Raw genomic sequence first — 20,442 nt, forward strand, 5'->3', positions numbered from 1 at the left:
ATCAACAGAAATAGACAGTGATGTGGATTTTTTTCTTTTTCTTTTTTCTTTACATTATGTTAGAGTTCAAAAAAAAAAAAAAAAAAAAAAAAATTGAACCCAACAAAATTAATAAATATTAAAAGTTAAAAAGCTCTGAATCTGGTATGTACAAAACTTTACACATTGCAGTGCTGACCAAGGAGGTAGGCAGCATGGTGTGAGGTGAAGTGGGCATGCTGCATGCTGCAGCCTCTGCATGACTGGGAGAATGCCACTGGCACACAGCAGCCCTGCACCAACGCCTCCATGGTAGCAAGGCTGAGGCAGCCCTAAGGCACCAACCTCCTCTGCCATACAGCAATGAACCACCGCAAAAACTAATGAAAGAAAGCCATAATGCCCAGGACAGCATCAAACACAGGAGTGTAGCTGACGACTTTTTGGAGGCTGGGTGAGTATGCATGCATGCTGCACACTGCAGACATTACAATCCTGTACTGACACAGCTGCTGAAGCTGCAGGAGAGATCTGTGCATTCTCCTGCCCTGCTCTGCAGGCTCCTGGGATTGTAAACAGCACCTGCAGTGAAGCATTATCTTTGGCACAATAAATAAATGCTGGCACTCCCAGAGGAGGGCCCTGTGAGGGGCATGAGATGCGGCAGGATATGAGGTGTGCTGGTTGCTGGCTCAGACACGGGGCTCCATTCCATCTCTCATGGCATCCACTTAATGCAGCACTCGGGTCATCCTGCCTCAAGACTAGGAGTGATGTGGGGCAGGAGCACCTTAACATCCCTTCGGCTCTTTTGGTACCATTTGGTAGCACCAGCAAAGGGTGATGGGGGCTTGCATGCCAACATGAAATGCTCTAGCCTCAAACATCTCCCAGCACCACGTATGTTGTGGATGCAGCGCTCTGCTCATGCACTAATGGCACTGCAGATCACTCATCCCAAAAGCAGCGCATCCTAAAGCCATTGTGCTGCTCATGGGGCATGCCCAACACTCTGGCCACCTCATCAGCAAGCCCTGGACATGCATAGAACCACTGTTGAATTATAGCTGAGTTTGGAAAGTGAACTGGAGATAGTGAAGAACAAAGGAGCAGTTCCCTGCATATGCTCTTTGTGGGCTTCCTTCTTAGAAACTGAGCACCAAAAATAGAGCCTTCTGTCCACCCACCATCCTGTCCTCAGCCTCCCACTCTGTTCTCCTGACACAAAAGGAAGGTGTGCCCAACACCTGTACTCCCAGGCAAGGAAAAAATGGATTTGAGGCATCCCCAGAACTGAAGAACACGCTCACTGCTCTAGAGATGCTCATCCTGCCTCTCATGCAGCCAGGAAGGCAACACCATCACTGCCTCAGGTGCACCAAGCCATGCACACCTCACAACATCTGCCTGGCCCTCCTCAGATCTACCTCAGCAGCCCAGAGCCTCGTCCCTACCAGCACCCACAGCCCATGGAGGGGCAAAGCGTCCTCAGCTGAGGTCCAGTTCCCCTGCAAGCTGCATAGAGCCCTATTCTTCTAAAGTGCTGTGCATGTATCTAGTACTCGGCACAATATTTTTAATGGCGTTAATCCCAACCCTTTTCCCACCATGGGACAAAAGGTGGAGGTGCAAGAGGGCAGCTCTCCAGCATAGCCGTGACCCTAACCCTTTGGTGCTCTTCTTAGAGCTGAGCTCAGCATGATGTTGGGGACACGGTGGCATCCCTCCCGGCACTTGGGCTTCCTGGTTTTCCCCACGGATCTCCACACACCTTGGTTCTCCACAGACACTGGGCATATGGAAGAAGAGGGTCATGGTCCTGGGGATGCCAGAAGTTGGTATTAGTACAAAGCTGGCCAAGGGCATTATTGGCTGAAAAGTCACCGCTGGGTGACAGGCATTTTGGAAACCCTGGTTTTGGTCTTTGGCCTTGTCCTTATTGCTCGTGCTGTGGTTGGTCATCCTAAAAGAGGTCACAGAAGAGAGGTTTTGAAGGGAGACCCAAGCTTCCTGAGCAACCTCATGCTCCTACCCAAAGCTGGGTCTCTGTGAGCACCACGACAAATGTGCCGGTACCTGGAGGAGGCAGTGGCTGGCCAAAGAGCCAGGGTCCTCCTTCCAATCCTCTCCTATCTTACTGCTTAGAGGGAGAGGAAAAGGCAACCTTAAAGCCCCCAGTTTAGCACCTTGGAAGTTGGTGGCCCATGCCTCATGGCCCGGGGCTCTGAGCCACACATGGAGGTAAGAACCCTGTCTAGAGCAGCCAAGCTGCTTTTTGCTCCATTTGACCTTTTTTTCCTTTGTGGCACTGCCAAAAAAAAATGCCACAGCTGGGAGACGGGAAATGAAAATCACGAGAAAACAGCAGTTTCCCCAGGAATTTTGGAGAGGGCCAGGTCATTTCCAAACCTGGCTGCCCAGGAAAGCCACTGCTGAAGTGGGAGAAAAGGAGATGGAGAAGGAGGATGGAGGAGAACGGCTCCAGCTGAGGGGTCATGCGGGGTTACCTGGCTGCCTGCCCCCCCCCCTCACCTTCTGTCCCCACAGATGACTCACTCGGGACTGGGACCTCCCTGAGAGTTGCAGTGGTGGGGTCAGCACCAGGTGTCCCCTGCACAGAGGAGCTGGGGTCAGTAGGACTGGGGATCCCCACAAAGGTCCCCATGGGGGTGCCGGTGGGTGAGGCAGTGACGGAGACTTTCTTGCCACAGGACTCGCAGCAGAGCTTGTTGTAGCCAGGGATGGAGCAGTAGCGTGCCAGGACCTCCATCTGGCAGAAGATGGATTTGTCCCCGAGGCAGGGCTCCCCTGGAGAGAAACAAAGCAGAGACAGAGCATCAGTGAGCACATGCGGTCACAGTGGTATTCACCTCCCACAAGGGCACCAGGCACCAGTGCTAACCGTGCTCTTTGCCCCATTGCAGCAATTTTGGCAATGCTTGGATGGAAGAGGTGAAGGAGCTGGAGCATCAAGTCAGTCCCAGGATGGAAGCTGTGGTGGATCCCCAACTCCACGAGGTGGCAACCTGGCGCCAGGCTGTGCACCATAGGAGGCTGGATGAGGTTACATTCACCCCAAACGGGCTGCAGGATACCTCCTTCCCCCTAACACTTGCAGGAAGATGGCAGCAAGCTGAGCTGCAGACACAGGCCATGCAATGTGTGCTTGAGACACCTGAGATCCACCAGCCTTGCAGCCACCTGCCCTGCCCGGCACAGTGGAGGATGTGCCCCTAGTCTGAGATGAACAGTGCAGGGATGGGGCTGTATGTTGGGGCACTTACTGGAGGAGATCTTGCTCACAGGGTTCTGGGGCCTCTCCCGGGGCTCCCACTGCCCTCCAGGTGTGATGTGGTCACTAGCATTGGCACTGGCGGTGATGCCAGAGGGCTTCCCTGCAGAGAGAGCACCATGTATGGAGGCACTTGAAATACCTTAAAGGTGTACTTCTGGTGACTTTTTTAGATATTTTCTTAAAAACAAGGTCATTTGGGAAATGTCTGCTTGGCTACCCAAAAATAATCTAGCTGTTAACTCCAGAGTGCCCACCTCCATTCTACCCTTGCTCAAGTCGTCACCAATCTGAGAGAAAATCTGCAGCCACCTGCAGCGAGCCCATACCACAGGCTGTCCCCACACCCTCTCTCTCACCCAGACAGACAGCCACGTGGCAGCCCCGGACGGCCTCTGGCTTGTCCCCATGGCAGCGCCCTCCGCTCTCCTCACCCCTGCAGACCACCTGCCGCTGCTGCACACCGTCCCCGCAGCTGGCTGAGCACTGCGCCCAGGGAGAGAAACACGGCATGTGGGTGACAGCCAGGCACCCCCATAAGCAGCTCTGAGACGAACACGCAGCCCCATCCCCACATCACTTACCTGCGACCAGGCACCCGTCCTCCACTGTGCCGGGCAGGGCAGGCGGCTGCAGGGCCGGCGGGTCTCGGGCCGCTCGGCACTGCAGTACTTAGCATGCAGGGTGCGGTTGGTGCCATCCCGCAGGCGCTGCACACACTGCACGGCCCGCACCTGCAGTCCCAGCTTGCCGCAGGACTTGCTGCAGGCACTCCACTCCTCAGCCACCCAGCTGCAAGGGGTTGGGGACAGCGTTAGTGGCGGGGGGGAGGAAGGGGAGAGGAGGAGAGGGGAAGGTCCCTGTAGGGCAAATTGCAGCTGAAATTGCACAGCAGGGTGGGATGGGAGCATCCATCCACCCATCCATCCAACCACCCACCCATTCTGAGGGACTCACGTAGGCTGGGAGCACTCCTGCAAGTTGCACCGCCGCCGGATGGGCTTGGGCTTCTTGCCGTTATCGCACAGGTTCCTATGCACCATGCGGTTGTCGCTCCTTCGCCGGCAGCCGTACTTGGTGTACTGGATGCCTGGGAAGCAGGGGGTAGCGTCAGGATTCTCCCACTCCCTGTCTTCCTGCAGCCCAACCAGGATGGGTCCCCAAAGCTCCAGGGAACCCAAGCACACTGCCATGACTCGCTCAGGGGATACTCACAGGGGTGTGAGCAGAGAGAGGCTCAAGGGCTGAGCAGACCCAGGGCTTCCTCCCCAAAGCCACCCACGGGCAGGTAGGGTGGACTGGAGGAACTCAGCCACATTTTTACAGCCAGGAAGAACAAGCAGCATGCAGCAAGTGCAGCCAAAGAGCTGCTGCGCTCTGCCAAGTGAATGGTGCTTGCCTGGGAGCAGAGCAGATTGGGGCTAAGCTAGCGTAAAACATGAACTGTCTGTCACCCTGCAGGCAGCTCGGCTGCAGCAAGGTCAGCAGAGCCAACGAGGGCTCGGCTTCCATCTCCATGAGTCCCAAAATCTTCCAGCACCCATGCCAGCAAGGAAAGCAGCAAGAGCCAGCAAAGCTCACTAAAGCCTTTTCATTTATTTCAGCACAGAGCAATGATCAGCGTGCCCAGTCAGCCTCACAAGAGCACATGGTAACTACAATACAAAGGAAAAAGTACCTCCTCCACATGCCTTTGAGCACTGAGACCAGCTCTTGAGGGCCCACTCGTAGGAGTCCATCTCCTCCAGCAGGACATTGTTGTTGCTAATGAGCGGCAGCAGGTCCTCATGGATGATATACCTGTACATCAGGCTGCTCCTCACCGCCTCCTCCCTGGGGATGAGCTGCAGGCAGCAAGAGAAGCAGGGAAGGAGTGCAAGGAATGAAGCATAAGTGATGCCCATGCTAAAACACCCTTTCTTAAGCCACCCATCACCTCCCACCATTGGGTGATGGCCACTCACCAGAACACTGATGGCCTCTTGCAGAGGGCCACTGGTTTTCAGGCTCTCCTTGCCTTGTTCCACAGTGTATTCCCATTCCAAGCCCATCTCAATGAACACCTTGCTGGTGGTTTCTTGACCGTTGGCGTTAAGGATGAAGTTACCTGTAGCTTGATTTTTAACAGCTGCAGGAAAGAAATACTTCAAGTAAGTCTCTGATCCCCCCCAGAGGGGAAGCACCATCAACATAGCAGTGCCTCCCATAGGTCCCCTGCTCTGCTGCTCCCAGCGCTCAGCCTGAACTGCTCCAAAAGCCACCTATTGGTGGGACGCACCAATGCTGTGGGATGCTGGCTCCATCTCCTCTATCTGCACGTGCCTTGCCCCTGCTGGAATCTCAAACATCTTCAGAACACTCCCTGGATGACAAAGTAGACAGAGGAAGGGGGGAGAAAGCTTTCAGAAACAGAGGGGCAGGAAGCGGTTGGTTCCCCTAGACAATGCCTCTTAGGGGTGCTGCCGTGAGACTGCGCACAGCTTCCTCACCTAGCTGCTTTGGGGTCTTGGCCAAGGTGCCCTTCACCGTCCGGCAGTGGGAGTTGTCACCCCCACAGACCCCACACTTGTCCTCCTGCTTCAGGGAGCCGACCTCCTTGTCGCAGCCAACATGCTGTCACCCCAGGGGAAGAGAAGGCAAACAAGGTCATGGCCCCACACTTGCGGCATCACCATGCACTCAGCCCCACACTGTACACCAGGTCGGTCTCTGGGCTTCATTCCCAACCCCATAGGGTGTGGATGAAGAGAATGCAAGAGCTTCTTCCCAGTCAGGGTCAGCTCCTTACCACACACTCGCCCCGGACGCAGATGCTGTAGGGATCCCGGTAGCTGCACCTGGTTCCATCGTGAACAACCTGGTTCATGAATACCACATCCCCTGTCCCCTCGGACTGGCAGATCAACTCGCACTTCTGAGCGTCTGGGCAAAGCAGAAAGTAAACCAGCAAGCTGGCTGTCACCTTCAGGTCCCCAACCTGCAGCAGGTGCCGAGGGATGGCACCCACCGTCGGGATGCTCATAGGGCAGCCAGGCATGCTTGCTGTCACGGTGGGTGTAGTACGAGTCACGCTTGGAGCACTGCTGGGCACGGAAATCCTCATAGGGCCCTGGGCATTCCTCACTGTTGCACACCTGATGCTCATAGGTGGCTCCTGGGCAGTTGCGCCCACCGTAAGCTGGGCTGGAAAATAAAACAAGGGGGTGAAGGCATCAGAGGAGCAGGGATGCTGCCAGTGCAAGGTGCACCTTCCGCTTCAGTGAGGCTGAACGTACGGCGGGTTGCTGCAGCTCCGGCTGCGTGAGCGCACACCACCACCACACGTCCTGGAGCAGGAGCCAAACTTGGACCACGAACTCCAGCTGCCATCCTGGCTGTAGGGCTGTTCTGATGTCTTCCAGATGCAGTGACCCTTGAAGCACCACTAGAAAAGAAAAGAAGTGGGGGTTCATCCTGAATCACGCCTGGGTCCAGGACTGAACCAGCATGGGGGGCATCTCACTGCTGGTAGGGGACAGCCCAGGCAGCTGGCATGAAACTTCCAAACAATTTAATTTGCACCCAACATCCAGATTTCCACATCTCCTGGCTTCTTATCCTCTCGTCTCCAAAGCTGTGAGCCCTTCCTTAGTCAGTACTCGCACTTTAACACTGTGCTAATGGGCATGCTAAGAGCCTGAAGTAAACTTGATGACATCATGAGCTTGGACACACAATCACACCATCTCTCTGTGTTATAAAACCAAAGGAGTGCTGAAAGGGCAGAGAGTTCAGAAAGAACAAAGTCCTCATCAGAGCCATGCTGGGCAACTGGAGGGAGAAATAAGGAATGACATCTTCAAGCATGGAATATACAAAAAAAAACACAGTGGGCTCTGGAACCCAGCCCAAAAGGGGAGAGTGCAGTTGATACCTTGCCCAAGGAGCACTCAGTGCCATCCAAGGGGGGCCCTTTCTTGGTCTTGCAGAAGTAAGGGTTGTCTGGATGGCTGCACCACAGCTGCTTGCAGGGGTCAAAAGTACGGAACTGCAAAGCAAGCAGGATATTGGTGTTGGTATCGTCCTGCCCCACAGGGAGCCTACTCTCAAGGCAGGAGAAGGCCCCAGGCTCCTGGTGGGCACAGGACAAGGTGACAGAGACTGGACAGCAGCAAAGTGGCAGCACAGGGACTATACTCACTGCTGTGCAGGTCTTGTAGCCCACACCAAAGTCAAAGCGGCACTGTTCATCCATGGAGTAGTTAATGCCCGGCAGCTCAGGGAGCGAGGGCCACTGGTGCTCAAAGGGATCATCCAGCAGGCAGTCGTAGGAACTGCAGGATGGGGCAGAGACAGGGGATTTCCCTCCTTCTCTCAAGTCCCATCTCAGAAATCCCAGTCCTCTGAATCCCAACACAAGCTACCCACTGCCACAAAATGTGTTTCATAAAATCATAGCATCATAAAAAGGCTTAGGTTGGAGGGGACCTTAAAGATCATCCAGTTCCAACCCCTCTTGCCATGGGCAGGGTTGTCAACCACTGTGTGCTTGCACATCAGCAGCAAAGAGCAACCCAATGACCCACTCCATCTTCAGGCTTCACTGGTGTTCTCCATGGCACTGACACACAAAACCACTCTGGTGTGCTTCTATTGCCTTTTGGAAAGGGAATGGGAAGGAAGCAACCTACTGTATGTAGCGGTTGAGCTCCTGCTTGCTGCAGCGGGACCAATGGTAGCGGTGGAAGGCAGCCTGGACCAGCGGGGCCATGATGCTGCCCATACTTGTCTCATCAGCACAGCGGTTGCCCTGGCCATCATGCTCCATGCCCAACCTGTCAGAAAAAGACAGCAAATCAAGTTGCCCGTGGGATTTGGCACCCCAGGAAGGGTGTGGGAAGCCCTCTTGGCCAAGCGCTGTGCCGGCTCCATTCCCATCACTTACACGTGGCCGGTCTCATGGGCCACCACAAACGCCGAGGAGAAGCCATCCTCGTGATTGAGGGTACAGCTGCGGAGAGGGTGGCACATCCCCGTCACTGGTGCATAGCCTGCAGAAAGTGAAGGAAGGAGAGGGGAGAAGAGGGAAGAGATGACTTTTGAGATAGGCAAAAAAAATAAAGGGACAAGCAAGAGCCTGTCATAATTCATACTACCCTTCTTGGCATCGAGGGACGGGAAACTGTCAAAGGAAGGACTCGTGGGCCCCAAGGAGCTCTGGCCAAAGCAGGGCAAGATCACCCTGAGTAATTCTGCCACAGCATTTCGAATGAAGGCAGAGGGTGAGCTGAGAGGAAGGCTGGGCTCAGCAGGAGACAGGGGGAGAGGACAGGAGGATCCCAAGCCATCCATCACCCATCCCGCCAATGCAGGCCATCTGGAAGAGCCCCAAGGTCAACAGCAGTTGAGCAGACAGTGTTTGATGCTCCACAGTCAAAAGGAAAGCAAAAGTCAAGCTAGGGGGCTTGAGAAAGAGAAGTGGGTAATTGGGTTTAACCGCACAGCAATGAGTCAAATCCTGGATAAGACATTTTGAAAGATTTTTTTTTCCATGAAACTTTCCACAAGAAAGAGCAACGACGTGGAAAGTTTTCTGGACGAGAGGGAATATATTTTGTCTAGAATGAAAATGGGATAATGTCCCAACCATGGAGATTGTCAGTGTCTGGCAGGGGAATGGGATGAAGAGGCACAGAAAGGACACTGATATCCAAAATGAAGGCCCGGGTGAGAACTGGAAGAAGGAAACAGTTCTCAGCAGTGACAAGAAGTACCTGAAAAACATGTAGTTGGTAAAGACCAGCTCAGCACCTTTCCAGCTCCATGTGGCTTTCACACCAGTCATCCCACACTGACCACCTCTTGCCCCAGTGTTATCCATGGCAAGACAGTGCCCACATGTGAGGCAGCTCCTGCTCCAGCTTCTCGTAATGCAGAAAGCCAGAATTGCATCAGCTTTCCAAGATTACTCAGTGCTGGCCACCGCTGCTCCCCTCCACACCGCGAGCTGCTGCCAGCACCAGAAGTTTATACAGGCTCCCCAGGGCTCGGCTTGGCTCAGCAGAGGAGAGCAATGAGGCTCCAAACCGCAACACTGCGCAGTGTGAGGATGCAGATAGCGCTGGTCCTTCTGGCGCTGAACAGCTGGAGGGGAGCCTCAGCCACCTCCTGGGAAAAACCCACTGGTAAACCCCGCAGCACTACATCTTCCAGACTCTTGCCCATATGCCAAAAAACGTCCCCTCACCACTGCCTTGGGGCACAGTCATTTGGCCAGAAAGCTTCAGAAAAACACAACAACTCGGTCGCAGTGACCCATACAGAGCCAGGTTCTATAGGTCCCCAACAAGCTCCCTTGCTGGCTCTCCCCTGGAAAACTGCACATACATGACCGAGATTAATACAGTACCTTGCATACCTGCAGGACCAAAATCTTGCCTGGTGAGGAACACGGCATGGTCATGGTGCTCGGCGTGATCAGGGTCGGAGCGTTGCTGTGCGTGAGCCCAGCGGCACACCTGCTCCAGGCTCCGGGACGGGTTCCCACGCTCGATCAGGCTGACTGACTGGGAAAAGAAGCAAGAAATCAAAATATAATAAAATAAAATCGAGGAGCTCAGCGTACTGGAAAGCAATGAGCATTCTGATTCCTGCTCTGGCTCCTTAGCAAGATGCTGATGCTCAGCATTTTTCAGCCTTGCAGTGAACAACAGGGTTGGAGACTCCAGCACAAAACATCTTCAATATCTTCAGTTTTTGTTCAGGATGACCATTTTGCAAAGATACACTCATGACAATCTCCTCTCTACCTGGTGGGCAGGCATCTGCTGAGCTCAGGAGCTGAAGAAGGGTCAGAAACGCTGCTCTTCCCGTAAGGAGCCACGGCAGTTTTTATCCTGCCAAGTGCAAGGCAGAGACAAAAGGCCCAAGCAGTAGGGTTTCCTGAGAGCAGTGGCAACCTCAGCCAGAACTCAGTGCAGAAGCAGAGTCAGCTGTGCTGTGCTGCCTGCACCACGTCATCTCCCAGAACGTTCTCAGGAAACATCAAACACTGGTGGCCTGGGACCTCACCCAGATCCAAACATCTGCACAAGGTTTCCACATCTTCCCCAAACTTAAACAATGACAAAGCCGGCCACACCAGCTGCCTCTAGCGCAGGGTTTTGCAATGATTAAATCACCCTGACCGCAGCCCCCAAGCCCTCATCCCACCTTCTTCTTCACACATCACATCATCCTCTAGCCCCAAGCATGGACTGCTGGGAGGAAGCCAGACACGCTGTTGGCTTCCACGCCCAGCAGTGATGTTCCTCTCAGCCAGGATTTGCCAAAAACGAGACTGCCTCTGTTCTCATCCTCGCACTCTCGAGAACCATCGCCAGGTCTCTAGGATGCATTTTGTTTCTTCTGGCCAAGCAGAAACAATCAGGGCTTTTCTCTAACATCCACTGGGGCTGATTCATGGACCACACACAGATATTAGCGCATTGGGCTTGTTAGCATTCTTCCTAGAGCACTTTGTGCAGTGTAGGGGCTTGCCATGAAATGCGCAGCAAATTGCATTGTTCTATAGGAAACCTTCTGGCTCAAAACCAAAGAGCAATCTAAGAAACAACAAACTCTCCTGTGTCCCAGTGCCTGGTGCTGCCCTTACCTGACGGTACCCCACCATGATCATCCTGACCAGCACGATATTGATGTGAACACCCAAGGACTCATCGTGGTAAATTTCATCCACCTGAAGAATGAGAGAAAAAGATAAAGCAGAGGAGGGTCTGAGACCTTTACAGCTAGCAAGGCAGCCCCTGGTCCCTGCTGCTCTCCACGCTCCTGCGTTCAGCATCCTCCCACCAACGACCCATCCCATGCCTGGCAGGAAGAATGGCTTAAAACAATCATCTTGTGGCTTTCCAAGGAAATTCTTGGGCGGTGGAGCTGACATGGGTCCTATATACTGCTCATCCAGGGTGCCTGACCCATAACCCGCAGGAAGGTGCCTGCAGTGCAGAGGCCAGCACGGAGATGTTTATCTTCACATATAAGCATGCACACCCCAACACTGGTTGGCAACAAGCATTGCTCCCCAGCTAGGTCCAGCCCTGCATGCTCTCACTCCTCTCCCACTTTCAAAGACCAGGTGCAAAGACCGCATCTCCCTCCTCCCACCTCCAGCTGGCTTTGTTCTTGTTGTGCTTTAAAAACCACAGAGCAGACCAGCCAAAAAAGCAACATTTCCCAGGAATCGGGGGAATCTGATGTTCAGTGACATCACCAGCACCAACAAGAGTGGCTGCCTTTCCAATGGGGCCCCCTCCACCACAGAGCATCCCACAGCAAGCTGCAGCGCTTGGTGGATACAAGGAAATGCTTGGGGATGTCATGTTCTTGCAGTTGGAATAATTTTTAAAAAAAAAAAAAGAAGAAGAAAAAAATTGATCTTATCAAAGCAAGGGTATTACTCAGCTGTTGTCCCGGTGAGTCAAATCTGACCTACTGCTTCAAAACCCTGGGAACAATCCGCAGAAGGAAACAGCAAAGCACAGAGAACAGGGAGGGCTTGTGAGTCAGTACGGTAACACATACATCAGCGCTGCCAATAGAGATCACTTTGCAGAGGAAATCATGAGCTATTGCCCTCTTTTTCTGCATTTTGGGAAGAAAGAGGTTTGAAAGGGCAGTCTTTAATGGAACTTCTCTCTGATCTTCCTTTCACAAATACCTCTTCTGCTCAAATACGCTAACAGCAAACAGCAACATCCATCCTTTAACACTCACCACCCCATATTCTGAAGATGTATGGTCAAAATTAATAAGCTCTCCAGCCCTTCAGCAGAAAAACAAGAGGGACAGCCTGTGAATTTATGACTTTCTGTGGTTAACAGGCATGGTGGTGATGAGCTGACATTTGGGCTTGGTGATCTTAGTCATCTATTCCAACTGTAACAATTCTACAATCAGGAGGAGAAGGACTCCAGGACTTCAAGAAACCATCACTGATTTGAACCATCTTGGCTTTACTTCAGGTTTTACTGGGATTGCTCTCCTCACACCTGGGAGGCACACGGGAGGACACAATCGTGTTGCAGAGCAGCAGACAAAGCCCGAGATGAAGACACAACACAACAGCATGAATATCACAGCATCCTGCAAGTGATCCAGCAGTGAGAAAGGGAACTAACTTCCCTTGGCTCTTCCACGATGAATATTACAATTAACATTATAAACAGAAGCCAGGTTTACAATTCTTTTCCCTTCGTTTTTTTTCCCCCTTTTCCCTGTAAGCTTCCACTTGAACAATGGCTGTGGATGCCGCATGGATCCAGACGATTTTCCAGGCGACATGAGAGCTTTGTGAGGCCCAGGACTGACAGCAGGCTTCTGTTTGACTCAGTCCATTCCTGAACCCAGCATGAGCCAGCATTAATGCAGCCATGTGATCACCAGCGGCCCAGGGCTATGCAGAGGTAAGAGAAGCCCACGCCTGCCACCTCTTGAATGCAGCAAACAGCTGAGAAAAACAGATAACCAAATCCCCAGTCCAGCCCTGCTTAATGCATCACTTGAGACGGTTCTGCACCACATCCTTAACTCTAAATTGGAGAGATGTGGATTTGAAGGCTGGACTATTTGGTGGATAGTTGGTTGGATGGTCACAGCCAGAGGGTTGTAGTCAATGGCTCTATGTCCAGGTGGACTCCAGTCAGGAGTTGTATCCTTTAGGGGTCCGTCATGGGACCAGTGCTCTTCAGCATCTTTACCACAGAATCATAGAATCACTCAGGTTGGAAAAGACCTTAAAGATAATTGAGTTCAGCTACAACTTAACCATACTACCCTAACTCTAACAACCCTCCGCTAAATCATGTCCTGAGCAGGGACGTGATTTGATCATGTCATGATCAACAACACAGACAGTGGGATCAAGTGTACCCACAGCAAGTTCGCCAATGACACCAAGATGAGTGGTGCAGTTGATGCAATAGAAGAGACACCATCCAGAAGAACCTGGACAGGCCTGAGTGAGGTTTAACAAGATCAAATGCAAGGTGTTACACTTCAGTCATGAAAACCTCAGATATGCATATGGATTTAGATAAGAACTTGAGAGCAGCCCCGCGGAGAAGGACCTGGGAGTCCTGGTGGATGAAAAGCTGGACACGAGCCAGCAGAGTGCTCTTGCAGCCCAGAAGGCCAAGGGTATCTTAGGCTGCATCAACACAGGAGTGGCAGCAGGGAGAGGGAGAGTACTGTCCCCCTCTACTCTGCCCTTCTGAGGCCCCATCTGGAATACTGTGTCCAGGCCTGGAGCCCCCAGCACAAGAAGGATGCAGAGCTGTTGGAGCGGGTCCAGAGGAGGGCCACTAAGAAGACCAGAGGACTGGAGCACCTCTCCTGTGAAGGAAGGTTGAGGGAAATGGGTTTGTTTAGCTTGGAGAAGAAAAGGCTTCAGAGAGACCTCATTGCAGCTTTCCAGTACTAAAAGAGAGCATATAAGCAGTATGGGGATAGACCTTTTTATGTGGTGACAGGACAAGGGGGAATGACTTTATACTAAAAGAGGGGAGATTTAGGTTAGATGTTATGACTAAATTATTTACTCAGAGGGCAGTGAGGTGCTGGCACTGCTGCTGAGAGCTGTGGATCCCCTGGAGATGCCCATGGCCATGGATGGGGCCCTGATCTAATGGGGAACAACCAGCCCACAGCAAAAGTTGGAGCTGGATCGGCTTTGAGGTCCCGTCCAACCCAAACCATTCTACGACTCCACAGCAACCTCTGCAGCTGATTCAGAAAGCAGATAAGGAGCAGGCTGTCAGCGCTTTGGGAGAAAAGCCCTCCAGAAAATACCTGTTGTGCAGTGGAAGAACTGGCATGCAGAGCTCCTTACCTAACAGGGTCAGATGCCAGCCTGTGTACTGCCATCATCTGGAAAGGAAGCTCTCCAGCTTCATTTAAGAGAGATATATTGCAGAAGACACTAAAAACACAGTCCAGCCACGGGCTGGAGGCAAAGCATCAAGCACACCGCCTGCAGCCTGCAGCACGCCGGGGGGGGCAGCAGCAGCAGTGCAGCACAGCGCCAGGACCCCGCTCCCACCGCAAGCCACCCCGCAGCCGTCTAGACTCCCCCGTTCCTGAGGGAAGGCAAACACAAAGAGAGCACGAGAAGAATTTGCCAGGCGTGCAGAATCGCTGACGTTTCCAAATCCCAGGTCTCGCGGGCAGGGCAGCCAAGTCATCTTCAGCCGCTTGCCCTGCGCTCGCATGCCTCCACGCAATGGCTGTGCTATCCCAACCACACGAGCCCGTGTACGGTGGGGAAAGCGCATGCATGTGTAAGAACAACACCAGAGGTATTTGCTGTTGTTATTGCATCGCCAGCAAGGAGGCGGCTCACGGAGCTGACTTTTATTTTGCAAGCTCCATGGGGAGGGAAGAGAATCTCTGCCTGTTCAGCACAGCAGTTAGGTAACCCCAGGCTAAAAATAAAGCTGAATCTTTGCTCTTTCCCCAAATCCCTCTTATGTGGGGTCTGGGCAACACTTTTTCCCTACAAACAATGAACTCCCAATGCGCTGGAGGGAACGCACAAGTCAAAGCCTGGCTCTGACTCATGGGGTTTCCTTAGAAACCCGAAACAATGGGAAAACACCAAGCACATCATGCAGTTACCCAAACGGTGGGGCACAAACCCTAGTGGTGCACAGGGTCCCACAACAGCCCTGCTCCCACTCAACGCAATACCTCCAGGGAGGCATTTATCTGCATTACGTTACTTTTCCCCTTTCATTGATGCAGAGCTTCCCACCCTCCTCATTCAATTCCCAGTCCCTGGCGCTGCCTTTATCTGAGCAGTCGGCACCCCGGTGAAAAGCACTGCCGCCAAACCATGAAATGGGGCTGAAAACCGCCTTTTGATGCATACTGGCAGCCCTTGTTCCCTGGTGGAAAGGGGCAATGAGCTCATCTCCGGCACCCCAAGTACAGAAGACCCCACAGCATCCTCTGTGTGCAGGAGGAGCCAATGGGAAAATGGGGAAAAACTGTCAAAAAGCAGTTTGTGGATATGGTGTTGGAAGTCCCACCACCCTGCACATCGATACATAGCATGGGGAAAGCATCAGAGAAGAAAAGGTTGCAGGGAAGGCATTGGGCTATGTAAAAGAAGCAATTTCATAGAATCATAGAATATACCAACTTGGAAGGGACCATAAGGATCACTGAGTCCAACTTCAACCTCTCCATCTTCATGTATCTGGGGCTGATGGCACTGAGAACACCCTGAGGATCCCCACCCAGAGGAGGCTCACACTTTCTCTGAAAGGTGGCAAACCAGCACACCCCTCCTGTGCCTGGTTTACCCTGCAGCCCTAAGAATGAAACACGGCAATCCCTCCCCACAGCCACTCCCGGGGACCCCCCAGCAGTGCCTTACGATGTTCATCAGGGTGAGGACATAGTTCTGCACGTGCTCCTTCCCATGGAAGCGCACCACCGAGTCGTCAACAGCCAGCAGCACCTCGATGTTGTAGCCATCCCTCTTGGCATGCCGCCGCCGGCGCTCCGCTTCACCCAGCCGCTCGGCCAGCCGCTCCAGGGAGTTGGGGAGCTCACCCAGGTGCACACCTGACCACCGAGAGGGGCAGGAGGAGGAGAGGAGGTGAGGAGAGCCAGTGCTGAGGGTCACGTTTGGGGCTCAGCACAGCTTTGAAGGGGGTTGCGTTATGGTCCAGTGAGCCCATGAGGATGGGCCTGCTGGGGAACATGTGCTGGTGGTGGTTCACCCCACATAATGAGGCTTGGATTGGGTTTTTGGATCCATGTCTTTAAGGGTACTATGTCTAATGAAGTCCCCCTTGTAATGATAACATCTCAGATTAATGGAAGAGACACAACGAGCATCCCCTTGCTGTAGCATCCTGCTTTCCCCACCCTACCAGCAACCCTAACCCCAAACACCTACAAATACCCTACTGCCCTTAATTTATACACAAAACTCCAGATTCCTCCCCAGGAGGAAAGTACAAGGTGAGCAAGCAAATTTTAGAAGGGAAGAGGCAGGGCAGCATGAGGACACAGAAGTGTAAGAATGCAGGAGGTGGGAATGCTCTTGTGGAGGTGTTCCAGAGCCCCGGAGATGTAGCACTGAAGCACACGGGCAGTGGACAGGTGGGGTTGGGTTGAGTGGGCTGAGAGGGCTTTCCCAACTTGAATGATTCTGTGATTCTATGATTCAAACGACCCAGAAAGTGCCAAATCCACCCCCAACAATAAGCCATGAAACTTGCAAAGCCAAAGCCAAGCTCTTCCTGTGGATGACAGGCATGTCCTGGCATCCCAGACACTAGCAGGCTGCATGCCTCTCCCCAGACCACCTCCAGCCTGGCACAACCAAGTACTTTACAGAACGCAGGGGCACATGGAGCCCTACCTGGGGACTGTGGGGAGCCACGCTGGACTGCTGTGCGGGGATACACCACATGGGCACGGCCCCGTGCCTCCGTGTCCTGCTGCCCGCGCTCTAGCGGCTCAATGAAGAACTCACCACTGTCCGTCCGGATCAGGCCAGCCTGCAGGATGCAAGGAGACAGGGAAAAAGAGGAAAAATGGGAATGTTGCATCCATTTATATACCCACAACTCTTTTCTGGGACTAAATAGGCTCGTTTGGTCACTTCCCTACCAAGCTGCCCCATAACCTAACGTTGAATGCCAGACCCTGCATGGCACCAGACTGACTTCACAGCCAGCTGCACGTGGATGAACCTTAATTTATTCTGTGGGTAGGGGAAAGAAAAAAAAATGGATAGAGAAAAACCAATCCCAAAACCCTGACCACACTTCAGGTTATATCTGTACACGGCTCCAGAGATCCATCTCATCTTATCAAGTTCCCCTGCATCCCCTGTGCCAGGGGACACCCAGCTGTCGCCACACACGTCCTTGTCCCCCAGGCCACCAAGAAGGGAAGTGGCCATTCCCAGCTGCAATGGCTGTGGGAGGAAGGAAAAGAATGCCGCCCATCTCTGCCCTGAAGCATTTGGGATTAACACAGGGGAATCCCTTTGGTGACACAATGGGCAGTGCCACAAGTCCCACTTCTCCCCATATCCTGGCAAGTGTAGGCAGGATGTACAGATCAGTTCCCCAGTCACATTTTTACAGCACAGCATGGACCCACCAGAGCATCATGGACATGTTACCGCATTCCCATGGAATCAGCCAACCTGGCTCCGTTATGCTTCAGCAAATTTCCTGCTCCGCTTTGCTTTTCTCAGCTGTTTATTTCCTCCTAGAAGCAGATCTAGGATTGCTGTGGGTTTGGTCCTCCTCGAGGAACCCTGGCATACCATGCTGCATCCTTTCTTTCCACCCTGCAGGCAGCCACAGCCCCAGCACAGGGCACCTGGGATCTCTGCTCCATAGGGACAGGGGGATCCTTGAATTCGGAGCACTGTGTTCACAGTCCCTGCTCTCCTCAGATACCAAGCAGGAAGCCCTCCCCATGGAGAGCCCCATTTTTTTAAGCTTACAGCTGCCAGACATCGTTACCACTGAGGGTACAAACAACACAAATGTCCAGAAGGATGCTTGAATTTTAGAATTCACATAAAATTTCAGAGCTCCCCACCAAGGTGAGCTGTTGGCCACCCCACTGCCCAACATGAACCACACAGCCCTGAGGGCACAGCCCTGGGCACAGCCCCAAGCACGGCCGGCATGCCAGGATTCCACATGCGTGAATGCGCCCAGTGCTTCCCACCGCCCGGCGCCGCACACAGAGAGCAGGGCTGCTGCCTTTCCCATAGGATATTCCCCATTGGGACGCAGCGCTTGAGAAGATCTCTTTGAAGTCAGCCCTACCAGAAAAAAAGGGAAAACACTGATATTTTTGGAAGCAGCCCTCAGCACAGCAACTGCTGCCAGCATGTAGAGGGCTGGGGAAGATGAAGGCTCTCCTCCAGTTCCTCGCTGAGCCCATATGGCAGAGCAAGGGGGCTGCCCCCACGCTCCCAGGACCCCCAGCACCCCCCAAGGATAAAACTCCCCAGGATCCTCAGGAAACCCTGAGCATGGAAAAAGTCACCAACTATCCAGGGAATCAGAGAAGGGGGGAGCGGAGACGTGCCTATGGATTTTTCCTACGCATTTCACACTTCATTTGAACAAACCGTCCCAGAAAGCGGCACTGCGGGAACACGCGCAGCCAGGGGTCGTGTGGGGAGAAGGTTCAGGGCAGTGTGCCCTGCTAACTGCCTTCACCCCAGCCTGCAAAATGGGGCAGAAAATGCCATCTGGAGGGTTTGTGGCTTCTGGGGGGATGCTCTGCCCAGCACAAATCGAGTCAGTCAGGTTGGAACCAGGAGAGCCAAAGATACTCAGAGTGGACACAGCCCCAAAGCTGCCACCCAGCATCAGAACCTGCAGCAGAAAGCAGCTCCCACCGCAGCAGCAGTGCTACTGGATGCTTGCTGGAGACAGAGGAAACATCCCCACTGCTTTCAACCGCATCCAAGTTCACTGGCCACAGAGAGCTCTGGGTCACAGAGAACTCTCTGCTGTTTCCCAGCCTCGCTGCATTTAGAGGAGATGCTTCCAAAGCTGGGGATGATGAGCTCAAACTGCTGGCAAAAAATAAACTGCCGGATGGACGCGGAGTATTTATTTCTAGCCCTGCCGCTCTATCATTTCTGCTCGTAGAGTAACACCACGCGCCGTATAAAAAGAATGGAATGCCAAATTGTTTGTGCTAGCGGCCAAAAACAGCTGCGGAACTGCCAGAATAAAACAATAAAAAAAGAAGCAAGGGGAAAAAAAAAAAGCAAAATGAGAAGTTTAGAGCAACCAAAGTGCAACCTGGGAAGTGATAGCGAGAGGAAATAGTAAATGCTGGCATGGAAAAGGAGAGCTAAATTGGAATAAATTGGCCCAGAGGAAGTTCGAAGGGCAGTGATTTGAGGTGTAGAAAAGTGAGGATAAACTCCTGAAGCATATTCAGAGTAGAACCCCACAGGCAGGTTGGGTGGTGGGGATGAAGAGGCAACGGGGCTGCTGCATTGCTGGATCACCCTCACACAGCCACCCCAAGGCCACCAGAAAGCCCAAATATGTGAGCTATTACCAAAACCATGGGGATGCTCCTCAAAATAATGCCTGCAGGATGCATGGGTTTGCTTGGGAGAGGGACATGCGGGCAGAGCTATAGAACCACTGCATGATTGGGTTGGAAGGGACCATAAAGCCTTACCCATCCCCACCCCTTGACGTGGGCTGGGTACGCCCCAGCAGACCAGGCTGCCCAGGGCCCCATCCATGGCAACCGAGCACCTGCAGGGATGCTGTCTGGATGAGGAAGGAGCAGCAATGCCACCCTCACCCTAGGGGCCATGGTACCCACAGGGCAGTATCCCCTGATCCAGACCCGCCAAGCTCTTCATGTTGGGACACCCAACCCAAAGCACAAAGAACCCCAATGGTGTGGGGGCCCACACCTACCAGCCCATCACAGTTGCTGATGGCCACGGCTCCACCTGGCACGCCGGTGATATCGCCGGTGAAGAGGCAGTGATGTTGCAGGGGCTGCCGCAGGCGCAACCCAAAGTCCTCCTGCCACTCAGCCACGGCACGCGGTGGCACCAGGCCAGCGTTGGGCCGCAGTCGGAGGTGCAGCTCGCGGCCCAGCACCGTGACGTTGAAGTAGAGCGGACGGCTGCCAGCACCGTGCTGGGAGGATGCATGGTGGGCCCCACGGCGGCGGCGGGTTGGGGTCGGGGGACAGGGAGCTTCGGTGGGGGCCGTCGTTGCTGTGCCACCTGACAGCACGTGGGAGAGGAAGCGGCCGCGGCAGTCGGCACTGAAGGGCACGGTCACGCCATACTCGCTCAGTTGGCCGGACAGCAGGAGCTCTGCGGGACACGTGGGTGGGTGGAAGGACGGGGGGAAAGATGGGGCAGAGTGACCAGACAGGTGGATGAACGGATAGATGAGTGGGTGGGTGTTTGGAAGGATGGGTGAGTGAATGGATGGGTGAACGGACGGATGGGTGTGTGGGTGAATGGGTGGATAGGCAAGCGGGTGGCGAATGCAAGGATGGGTGGGTGAATGGATAGGTAAGTGAGTGAATGGATAGGTGGGTGGGTGGGTGGATGGATGGATGGATGGATGGATGGATGGATGGATGGATGGATGGAT

The 20,442-nt window shown here is 53.5% G+C and overlaps 1 protein-coding gene across 6 annotated transcripts in view; it reads right to left on the reverse strand.

The window, feature by feature from the left end:
* Nucleotides 1-104: 104 nt before the first annotated feature.
* Nucleotides 105-20,442, reverse strand: part of ADAMTS14 (ADAM metallopeptidase with thrombospondin type 1 motif 14) — a 20,656-nt gene continuing 318 nt past the window's right edge. Inside the window, exons 2-23 of one of the 6 annotated variants that reach the window (XM_042863213.1) lie at nucleotides 19,747-20,156; nucleotides 16,683-16,821; nucleotides 15,687-15,877; nucleotides 10,905-10,988; nucleotides 9,660-9,816; nucleotides 8,196-8,301; nucleotides 7,942-8,085; nucleotides 7,452-7,584; nucleotides 7,185-7,298; nucleotides 6,547-6,695; nucleotides 6,279-6,454; nucleotides 6,060-6,193; nucleotides 5,761-5,884; nucleotides 5,550-5,633; nucleotides 5,379-5,399; nucleotides 5,236-5,252; nucleotides 4,950-5,115; nucleotides 4,229-4,361; nucleotides 3,856-4,063; nucleotides 3,631-3,757; nucleotides 3,264-3,374; nucleotides 105-2,787 (exon numbers count right to left, since the gene is read on the reverse strand). In XM_042863213.1, coding sequence (XP_042719147.1) covers nucleotides 2,483-2,787; nucleotides 3,264-3,374; nucleotides 3,631-3,757; nucleotides 3,856-4,063; nucleotides 4,229-4,361; nucleotides 4,950-5,115; nucleotides 5,236-5,252; nucleotides 5,379-5,399; nucleotides 5,550-5,633; nucleotides 5,761-5,884; nucleotides 6,060-6,193; nucleotides 6,279-6,454; nucleotides 6,547-6,695; nucleotides 7,185-7,298; nucleotides 7,452-7,584; nucleotides 7,942-8,085; nucleotides 8,196-8,301; nucleotides 9,660-9,816; nucleotides 10,905-10,988; nucleotides 15,687-15,877; nucleotides 16,683-16,821; nucleotides 19,747-20,156 — 3,233 coding nt within the window. In that variant the 3' untranslated portion in view covers nucleotides 105-2,482. Of the gene's footprint in view, nucleotides 2,788-3,263; nucleotides 3,758-3,855; nucleotides 4,064-4,228; nucleotides 4,362-4,949; nucleotides 5,116-5,235; nucleotides 5,400-5,549; nucleotides 5,634-5,760; nucleotides 5,885-6,059; nucleotides 6,194-6,278; nucleotides 6,455-6,546; nucleotides 6,696-7,184; nucleotides 7,299-7,451; nucleotides 7,585-7,941; nucleotides 8,086-8,195; nucleotides 8,302-9,659; nucleotides 9,817-10,904; nucleotides 10,989-15,686; nucleotides 15,878-16,682; nucleotides 16,822-19,746; nucleotides 20,157-20,442 lie in introns of those variants that run through there. The other 5 variants (XM_042863212.1, XM_042863211.1, XM_042863210.1 and 2 more) reach the window with 5 other exon arrangements.

Source organism: Lagopus leucura, unplaced genomic scaffold, assembly GCF_019238085.1.
Source record: "Lagopus leucura isolate 7727_CA_CO unplaced genomic scaffold, USGS_WTPT01 Super-Scaffold_739, whole genome shotgun sequence".
In the NCBI taxonomy this organism is placed as follows: domain Eukaryota; kingdom Metazoa; phylum Chordata; class Aves; order Galliformes; family Phasianidae; genus Lagopus; species Lagopus leucura.